Source organism: Anas acuta, chromosome 10, assembly GCF_963932015.1.
Source record: "Anas acuta chromosome 10, bAnaAcu1.1, whole genome shotgun sequence".
In the NCBI taxonomy this organism is placed as follows: Eukaryota; Metazoa; Chordata; class Aves; order Anseriformes; family Anatidae; genus Anas; species Anas acuta.
The window spans coordinates 12117830-12127611 of NC_088988.1; the positions used below are offsets into that span (position 1 = coordinate 12117830).

At 65.0% G+C, this 9782-nt stretch overlaps 2 protein-coding genes across 4 annotated transcripts; one reads left to right on the forward strand and one right to left on the reverse strand.

Moving 5' to 3' along the window:
* Positions 1-151: 151 nt before the first annotated feature.
* LOC137862125 (C-type lectin domain family 18 member A-like) lies at positions 152-4563 on the reverse strand. Its single transcript, XM_068693822.1, has 12 exons — positions 4423-4563; positions 3827-3918; positions 2811-3035; positions 2625-2722; positions 2248-2369; positions 2042-2149; positions 1531-1623; positions 1362-1468; positions 1097-1226; positions 888-984; positions 713-804; positions 152-592 (listed from the first exon to the last, which is right to left on the reverse strand). Exons 1-12 carry the CDS (start codon positions 4529-4531, stop codon positions 555-557), a joined length of 1311 nt encoding a protein of 436 aa, XP_068549923.1. The 5' UTR covers positions 4532-4563; the 3' UTR covers positions 152-554.
* On the forward strand, positions 4557-9695 carry LOC137862126 (fibulin-7-like). 3 transcript variants are annotated; one of them, XM_068693824.1, is made up of 9 exons: positions 4557-4691; positions 6267-6364; positions 6674-6830; positions 6964-7134; positions 7335-7460; positions 7563-7685; positions 7758-7895; positions 8002-8140; positions 8901-9695. In XM_068693824.1, the coding sequence occupies exons 2-9, from the start codon at positions 6296-6298 to the stop codon at positions 9259-9261; spliced, it is 1284 nt and encodes a 427-aa protein (XP_068549925.1). In that variant the 5' UTR covers positions 4557-4691; positions 6267-6295; the 3' UTR covers positions 9262-9695. The 3 variants fall into 3 exon arrangements, with proteins under 3 accessions (XP_068549925.1, XP_068549926.1, XP_068549924.1); XM_068693823.1 differs by lacking the exon at positions 4557-4691 and adding an exon at positions 5735-6026; XM_068693825.1 differs by lacking the exons at positions 4557-4691; positions 7758-7895 and adding an exon at positions 5718-6026.
* The last annotated feature ends 87 nt before the right edge of the window (positions 9696-9782 follow it).

Below are 9782 nucleotides of genomic sequence, written 5' to 3' on the forward strand. Positions count from 1 at the left end.
ATCCCACCCGCACACCGTGTCCCCGTGTCCCCGCCACGGCCGCTGGGACCCGCTGGGGACACTGGGCACCAGCCAAGTGCGATCCCCTGGGTGCAGCATGGGCAGGACGGGGGCCGTGGCCAAAATGAAGAGGTCAAGGAGACAAAAAGGCTCTTCCGAATGGAGAGGTCTTTGTTATCTGCCCGGTTGGTGGCAGGGGACCCGCGGCGCCAGGCTGGTGGCTTCGTGGTGACGCCCCTGTCCTGCTGCCGGTGGCACCACGCCGAGCCTGGCCCTCACTCTGAGCCGTGCCAAGGTGTGTGCCACCCAAAGGCCCCGCCTGGCTCCTCGCTGGCCACCAGTTTAAGCTGTCCCAGGCTGGGCATCTCCTTGCCATGGTGGTTGTCAACAGAGGAAGGCGAGGAGCAGAAGATGACACCGCATCTGGGATGCTGATGCACAGCGTGCGCCCTTCTCGGCCAGTCCCAGTGCCACGCTTGTCCCCTGTCCCCGTCCCCAGCTGCTGCTGGAGATGCCCTCACAGTGGGCAGGGGGCACAGCCTGGGGCTGCCTGCTCAGGGGTCCCGCTGCCACTGGGAAATGTGCTCCTGGGCTGCAATGGGAAACAAAATCAGCGCTCCCCATGCCCAGAAGGTGGCACCTCCATCGGGATGCTCCCGGCCACACTAACGGGATGGAGGAGACCCCTTGGGGGCTGTGGCCACGCGCTCACCGAACTGGCAGAGGTACCGGTTCCGGGTCTTGCAGCGTTGGTCGTTCCAGTTGAAAGCGGCTGATGCCTGCATCTCCACGCAGTTCCCGAACCTGTGAGGGACGGGAGAGGGACAGGGTGGCAGCACGGAGCTCACCACGTCTCCCGTGGGGATGGGACACCGGTGGGCACCTACCCCTGGTTGTCTGGCTGCCCGAAAGCAAAGCTGGTGAAGGTGGAAGGCTCGCCCGTGTCCCAGCGGAACGAAGCCTTGGACATCTTGTAGGTGAGACCTGGGGGGAGCCAGAGGGGTGGGATGTCCATTAGAGGAGTGGGATGTCCATTAGTGGGGTGGGATGTCTATTAGTGGGGTGGGATGTCCAGCAGCACCCCGGTAGGACTCACCGATCCAGAAGTTTCGGGTCTCAAAGTCGGTGTCCGTCACCCTGTTGCTGCTCTCCAGGCGGCTGAGGAAGAAGGCCAGGATGTCCTGCACCTTCTGATTGCTGACTTGGGCCAGCATGGCCCCTTTCTCCTGGAGGGAAGCCACGGAGGGAGCGGGCGGCTCAGATCTGCTCCTCTGCTCCCCAGCACAGGCTTGGAGTATGCGTGTGACCACCGTGGACCGAGCCATGGGACTTTGGGACGTTTTAGGAGGGACAGGGATCACCTGGCACTTGGCCTTGGCTCCATAGTACGTGTCAGCCTCGGGGGACACCATGAAGCAGTCACCATCGATCGTCACATCGCAGGTGTGGAAAGGGAACCGGACCCTGGCTGCGGGCACAGGTCAGCGACAACGGGGACACCCCCCCAGCCTCCGGGCAGCCCCCACTCACCGCCACACTCAGCGCCACCGTAGCCAGCGTCGCAGAGGCAGGAGCACTCCTCCTGCCTGAACTTCCCGTGGAGGCACCGCACGCTGCACCGAACTGGCGAAAAGGCACGGAATGAGGTCGCCACGGGGCAGCCGGCCCCAGGACCATCCTCCCTTGCCCGTGTGCTGCGTGCATGTGCTGAGCTACTGCACGCACACACAGCAAGCAGGCCACGGGCACTGCATGGACCGTGCACACACATGCAGCAAACATGCACACATTGCAACGAGGCATGCACCGCACTGACCATGCACACGCACGCGCTGCACCAAGCATGCACCCAGGGAACCAAGTGTGCACGCCCTGTGCTCACCTTGCACGTGCATTGCCCCGCATGCTGCAACCAGCCATGCACACACATGCACTGCTCGCCCCCGAGCACCACACTCACCCTACACACGCACCGGGCACACGCGCCTGCCTCGTGCTGCCAGCATCCAGCTCGTCCTCGTCCACCCCAGCGGGCGCTCACCTTGGCAGTAGCGCCCCGTGTAGCCAGGGGGGCAGTGGCAGCGGCAGGAGCTGACGTTGAGGTGCCCGCCGTTCCTGCAGCTCATGCGGCATGGGTTCCTGGGGACCTCTGGGTGGGCACATGGGGGGGCAGGCGGTGCTCAGGGGCTGGGCACGGCCAGGTTTTGGGGGGGGGGGTGCTGGCTGGGGGGGTGCACAGGGACTCACCGCAGAGCCCGCCGCCGTGGTCCCAGGACTTGAAGCACCCGGAGAGGCCGGCGGTGCAGAGCGAGCACCAGGGCCCGCGCTGGTAGGGGGCGATGGGGGCCCCGGACAGCTCCCAGTTGCCCCTACCCGAGGAGGGCAGCTGGGAGGTGGGGCCACAACAAGCCCCACCCATTGCCACCCCCCAAAAAAAAATTATGACCATGCCCACTCGACCCAAGCCATGCACTATCAATGGAGCAAGAGCACCAAGCCATGCCCCCTTCTGGGCAAAGCCACGCCCCTAAAACACAAAGCCCCACCCCCTATTAACAAAAAAACCCACCCACCCCACCCAGACCCCCCCTATTAACATAAACCCCACACCCCCAGCCCCTTACCCCGGCCGGTAGGCGCAGGCGAAGGCTTGGCTGCGGCCCCGGGTCCCGGCGCAGAGCTGCCGGCTGCAGCCCACCCTCCCCGATGTCGCCCACACCAGCTGCAGGAGAGGGGGCACCATTACGCGCTGACGCCCCCCAACCACCCACCCACCTCCCCTTGTGCCCCTCGTGCCCCTCTTGCCCTACCTGTGTGTAGTGGTTGCAGGTGGCGTTGCCGGTGCAGCGCGCCGCCCCGTAGTCGTAGCGGTGCCCCTCGGCGAACCAGCGCTCCAGCAGCTCCACGAAGCCCCCGGCGCCCACCGGGAGCAGGGTCTCGCTCCAGCCCAGCTGTGGGGCTGGTGGGGGAGCGGGGGATGCCAGGCAGCCGGCCACCCGTGCCGTCGCCAGCTGCGCCAGCTCCTCGCTCCACTCCTGCTGGGACAGCGGGTGGGGGTGGTGGGGGCGTCGTGGAGGTACCCATGGGGTGATGGGGGGCAAGTGGGGGGGTTGGACAGCCACCAGGTGATTGGGGACCACCAGGGGATGTTGGGCAACCACCAGGAGATGAATGGGGACCACCAGGATGTAACTTGACCATTAGGGGATGACTGGGGACCACCAAGAGGTGACTGGAGACCACCAGGAAATGTTGGGCAACCACAAGGAGGTGATTGGGGACCATCGGGACGTGGCTGACCACCAAGAGGTGACTGGGGACCACCAGGAAGTGACTGGGAACAAGCAGTGGATGTTTGGTGACCTGGGCACCACCAGGAGGTGACTGGGGACCACCAGGAGATGTTGGGCAACCATCGGGAGATGACTGGGGACCACCAGGGCATGACTGACCAGCAGGGGATGGTTGGGGACTTCCAGGAGGTGACCGAGGACCACCAGGAGTTGTTGGGCAACCACAAGGAGGTGATTGGGGACCATCGGGACGTGGCTGACCACCAGGGGATGACTGGGGACCACCAGGGGATGTTGGGCAACCACCAAAAGGTGACTGGGGACCACCAGGAGGTGACTGGGAACAAGCAGTGGATGTTTGGTGACCTGGGCACCACCTGGAGGTGATTGGGGACCACCAGAAGATGGGTCAACCACCAGGAGATGTCGAGTAAGTATGAGGGGGACATCAGAGGACCATCAGGGGATATTGGGGACCCCGAGGGACCAGCCCTTGGTGTGCACTGGGTCTGGAAGAGTCCTGGGGCACTCACCAGCTTCTGCATGTTGGCAGCGGGCGGCTGCACTTTGCTCCTCAGCTTGTTGTGCAGCGAGAGCACCAGGAAGGTCTCCTTCGCGCTGAGAGCTGCAGAGGGTGAGGGGCGGCCGGGGGCTGGAGCCGGGGGCCGAGCGGGTGCCCCCACCACAGCCGGTCCCACGCGGCAGCCGGGGATATGGGGAAGGCTCCCAGGTCTCCATGGAGACCGGAGGGGAGCGAGGGAAGCGCTTTTGGGCAGGAGCACAAAGGGGACAGGGGCCGGGCAGGGGGAGGCGAGACCACCGGGAATGCGCCCGGTCCCCAGATGGTATCGGGGTGTTGGGCACCGCGCTGCCTCCCTCTGGGATGGATCTGTCACCAGCCCCGAGCCCCCAGCACTGTACCTGGGTCCCTATTACCAGCCCCACGTCCCTATTACCAGCCCCACGTCCCCACCACCAGCCCCACATCCCCATCACCACCCCAAACCCCTGCCCTCCTGGGGAGCACCTGGTTAGGGACAGGACTGGGGCGCAATCATCCCATCCCCTTAGGGACTTCCCAAGCTGCCCCCACAGGGCAGTGAGCCCTCCTGTCCCCTCTCCCCGTTACCTCGGGGCCCCGGAGCCAGCGGGGACAGTTTCTCCGTCTCTCCCAGCCTCCAGGCCAGGCAGGCCAGCAGCACCAGGAGCCGGCCGGCCGGACCCCTGCCGTCCTCCATGCCCCGCAGCCGCTCTCACAGAAGGGAAGATTTGGGAGGGAAGGGAGGATTTGGGGAGGGACGAGCCGGTCCTGCGTGCCTGTGTGTCTGCTTCCAAGATTTGATCCTATTCAGGACTTCAGACAGGCACTGCTGGTCAGCCCGAACAAAAGGTTGACGGGTGAGTAATAGCTCTGTCAAAACAGACGCGGGCGGTGGAGACAGCTCGGGGGCCCCTCCGCCGAGCACACGGGGTGGGTGCAAATGGGGGGCTCGGTCCCAGCCCCGCCACCGTGCTGGGGACAGCAAAGCCGGGATCCCAGGGACTGGGGGACGGCGGCATCGCCCCCCAGCCCCACTGCTTGCTTTCTTCCTGCCCCATGAATTAAACATGCCGGGGAGGTAACGCACACCACTGGGGAGGGAGCCGTGGGCACGAAGCCAAATTCCCGCTCCGGGGAGCTGGGCAGCGTGGATACAGGGTGGGAGAGATGCTTGGGGTTGGATGGGGGGGCTCTGCTGCGGGGGCTCTGCCCCAGCTTGGGGGAGATCCCTTGGTAGAGGGGCCCCATTGCGGTGAGCCCCCAAAAGCAAGGGGCTATTGCAGCCCGTCGGTGTCCTGCACAGCCACTGTACACATCCAGTGCTGGCACCCCCACCAGCAGCACCAGCCTGCTCGGGGTGTGGGGAGGGTCCGAGCCCCCACAGCCCATCCCAGAAACCAGCCCGTGTCCCCTGTGCTGCTGCCGTGGTTCTTGCTCCCCTCTCGTCCCGGATCCTGCAGTGTGAGTGATGCTGGAGCTCCGTGTCCCAGCCTGATGGCACCTTCCTGGGCTTCCAGCCTCAGGGGTGGCCAGGGGACAGTCACCCACTGCCATTCCCCCCCCTGTGGGGTCAAGTGAGGCCAGCGCTTCCCATACAGGACAGCCTGGGAGCATCCCCAACCCTCACCCTGACCCTAACATTAACCCACACCCCGATGCTGATGCCAACCCTAACTCTAACCCAGCCTGCGGTGACACCCAGCTCCCCGCCCTGCCCTGATGCAGACCCCAAAGCCACCCCTTGTCCTGGAACCTTCCCCGTTCCCATCCCACACGCTGGATCAGCCCCATCCTGAGCACTGCTGTGCGTTTTGTTCACCGGTAGCGCTGCGAGCACCGTGACAGCCAGCGCCTGGCCCCGGCCGGCCCATGTGAGCCGCGTCCGCAGGGAAAGCCGGCATCTGCTGCCCGTGTGACATGAAAGGCCCCAAACCCTCTGATCTGCGGAGAGGGAAGGGAGAGGCCAGTGCGGGTGCCAAGAGGAAACTTTCCTACGGCTCGGGCAGGGGAAAAACCAACAAACACTCAGGCACGCACACACGCGCCAAGGAGAAATCCCAGCGAGCGGAGGAGCGCGCACGGCTGCGAGGGAGAGACCAAAAGGGGTCGAGCTGGGCTGGGTGCCTAGGGCACGTCCCTCCTCACAGAGCCCCCAAAACCTGGCCAGGTCCCTCCGTGGGAGAGCCCAGCAGGTCTGTGGGTGAGGTGGCCTTGGGGTGATGCCACATGGCAGTGGCGTTGCCGTGTCACCGTGGGGGGGGGGGTCTGAGGGGGTCTTTGGGGTGCTTGGGGTGCCGGTGGGGGTCCCTCAGTGCTGGGGATGTGGCTGCAGGAGTACGGGGTGGCCTGGGGTGGGGAGGGGACCTCGGTCTTCTCTTGGTGGCTCCGGGGGAGCGGGGCAGGACCGGACTGCTGGCATCTCGTCCTTGCAGCCTGCGTGGCAGCAGCCAGCCCCGCCGCGATGCTGCTCGTCCTGCTGCCAGCCTGGGTGGCTCTGTGCGTCCTGCAGCTGCCCCTCGGCAGCACCCAGGTAAGGACCCCGCTCCCGAGATGGGCACAGACACAATCCATGGGGCTGCTCTGGGCCATGGGGGTGGTTTGGGGGCTCAGCCCCTGCTGGGGAGGATGCTGGACCCACCCGGGGTGTTCCCTCAGCACCAGAGTAGGGCCAGGAGGGAGGCTGGGGTTGGAGGAGATGCAGAAGCAAAGACAGACCCCGCGGTGGGATGGGGAGAGAAGAGCTCAGAGCATCCCAACCGTCCCCAAGTGCTGCCCGCCTGCATAGGAGGGGACAGGGTGCAGCCCGGCGGGTGACGGGGAGAACCTTGCCTTCCCCCAGGAGTGCCTGAGCCACCAGCAGGTGCTCAGCACCGTGCGGCAGATGCAGAAGCTGCTGTCGGCGCAGGAGGCTGCCCACCTCCAGGGCACACGCAGCCTCAAGAAGCAGCTCTCGGCGCTGCAGAGCCGCGTCCAGAGGCTGGCCAGCAAGCGCAACGGTAACGCCTGGCACCCCACAGCACCGGAGAGAGAAGCTTGTGGCAGGATCCCAAGCTCTGAGCCGGGGACCGGGGCTGGCTCCAGCGTGGGTGCCATCCCCATCCTCACCCGTGTCCGTCTGTCTGTCCGCAGAGACCTGTCCGCAGCTGGCAGTGCCCGCAAACGGGAGGAAGCTGGGCCGGAGCGCACGGGTGGGCCACGACGTTCACTTCGTCTGCGACGCTGGTTTTCGGCTGGTGGGCTCGGAGACACGGACCTGCCGGCGTGACCGCACCTGGGGCGGCACCCAGCCCTTCTGCAGAAGTGAAGTGGCGCGGGCTCGGGGACGGCTCCTCCATCGCCCTGCTCCCGGCCACGGGACTGCGCCGGGAGCAGCCCAGAGGCCACCGCGATGGGCACCGGGGCTGCGTCCCGGCGGGGCTGGGTGGCAGGAAGGGGCAGGGATCGGCTTCTCCAGCTCCCCAGCCCTGGTCTCGTGGTATTTATCAGCTCCTTCTCCCCAGGTATTGATGACTGTTCCAGCAACCCATGTGCAAACGGCGGGACCTGTGTGGATGGCAACCAGAGCTACACGTGCCTGTGCCCACGGGGTTGGTCGGGAACCAGCTGCCAGAGCCCCGTCTACACCTGTAGGTGCCCTCAGACCCATCCTGAGCTCGACAGGGGCACAAATTAGGGCTGTTCCATACATCCCATTCTTCCCTGGTGGTGACACCACATCCTCCCCACAGACTGGGTGACGCTGAGCAACTCCTCCTTCAGCCGCCAGCCCCGTTGTGCCGAGGGCCGCCCGGGCTCACGGCACTGCAGCTGCGACACCGGCTTCCAGATGCGAGCTGGAGGCGTGTGCCAAGGTACAGGGGACGAGGAGGGATGGGGCTCGGTGGGGACAGGTCCCCCCAATCCATCCCCTCTGTACCCTGCAGATGTCGATGAGTGCCAGCTTTTCCAGCCCAGCCCCCAGACCCGGCTCTGCCTCCACGACTGCCTCAACCTCCCGGGCTCCTACCGCTGCCTCTGCCCCCCGGGGTACGTGCTCCACGCCGACCGCAACACCTGCGAGGGTAAGACCCAGGGCAACAAGCATCCTGTGCTCACCGTGGCACGGAGCATCCTGCACAGCCAGGAGGTGTGGGGCCGGCCCCGTTCACCCCCTTTTTGCCACCACAGATGTCGACGAGTGCACCGGGAGCCAGCACAACTGCACCCACGGGGAGCTTTGCATCAACACCTTCGGGGGCCACCGCTGCGTGCGCCCCAAGTGCCCCCCGCCCCGCCACAACACCAGCTATGTCAAGACATCCAGCTTGTGAGTATTGTGCGTGGCGTGGGCTGCATTGCAGCCTCTTAAAGGAGGAGACGGGCCCTGCACGTGCCCAGGGAATCATATCTTAGCACCCAGGGAGCAAGCAAGGAGAGTGCTGGTGGCAAATTGTCACACAGGGAGTGCTTGGCACGCTCCAGGATGCCTGGTGCCAAAGGCTTTGAGACGCCAGTGGTTGGGGGCGTGGGCGGGAGCACCCAAATACAAGGTGGCTTTATCTTGGCGCTGTGCAGTGCTCAGGGCTCCAGCCAGAGCAAAGCACCTCTGTCCGGGAGCCGTGCTCCGGGCTGGCTTCACTGGAGCATTAATCAAATGCCAGCAGCGCTGGTGCCCAGGACTCCGGGGGGAATGATGCCATTTCCCCTCCTCTGTACGTTCGTGCAGTGCCTCTGGCTGCAATCCAGCATGGAAACAGCCCCCCGGTCCTGCTTGCGAGACTGAACTGCTTTGTGCACAGCTGCCAAGCACAGCCGGCCCCGCTGGCTGCTTCCCCCTCGCCTGGCACAGCTCTTGCAGCACCCCAGGCAGAGCAGGATCCCTGCTCCAGGCTGCGGATCTGCCTCCAGATCCCATGCCCAGCCCAGGGACACAGCTCCGAGGCTGAACCTCCTTGGATGTGGCTTCCTTGTGTTGCTCCACCACAGGACATGAAGCTGGAGGTCACCATAAGCTTGTTTGCAAGCAGGCAACTCCAAAGTGCTGCCAACCACGGTGCTGAGTCGTGGTACCTCTTGTCTCCTGGCAGCCAGTGCGAGAGGAACCCCTGCCCCATGGACAGCCGAGCCTGCCGCCTGGCTGCCACCTCCATCTCCTTCCACTACCTGCCGCTCCAGGCCAACCGCAGCGTGCCCCGCGTCCTCTTCAAGATGTCCACCACCCGCTTCGTGGGCGACAGCCTGCGCTTCGCCATCATGGGCGGCCGTGGCCAGGGCGTCTTCGCCGTGCGGCGCTCCGACCGGCAGACGGGAGAGCTGGTGCTCACCAGCCCGGTGGTGGGGCCGGCCACGCTGGAGGTGGAGCTGGAGATGAGCGAGTTCTCCCACAAGGTGCTGCTGGGCAAGCACATCTTCAAGGTCACCGCCTTCGTGTCCCCGTATGAGTTCTGATCCCTGCTGGAGGTGGATGTGGGGCCAAGCCAGGGTCTGTCCTGCGGAGTGATGGAGCAGGTTCAGCTTGGTGACCTCCGTTCTTGTCCCATTAGAGACGTACCCAGGAGTTGGACTCAGTGATCCTTGTGGATCCATTCCAACTCGGGATATTCTACGATATTCTCCAATTCCTCTCCCACAATGCTTGCTCACTGCTGTTAGGGCAAAGCAACCGCAGAAGGCATCCTGCCCATTGCTAAGGCTGCAAGGAAGACCCCAGAGGCCATGGTGGGGGTCACAGCAGGAGATGCGCATTGCAGGGGGACCAGGCTGCGTGCCCACCTGTGCCAGCCCTCCTTTCCTTATCTCCACCACCCCAGCCTGCCAGCATGCAGGTCTGGCTCCTCGCGCCTTGTAACCTCTGACAAAATAAAAACAGCTGTAGGAAGGATGTCCTCACTCTGCCCTGAACACAACGTCCTGCTGCACACAGCCAGGGGGTCTGGCTTGTGCCCAGCCCCTTTGGCGGGTGCCAGACC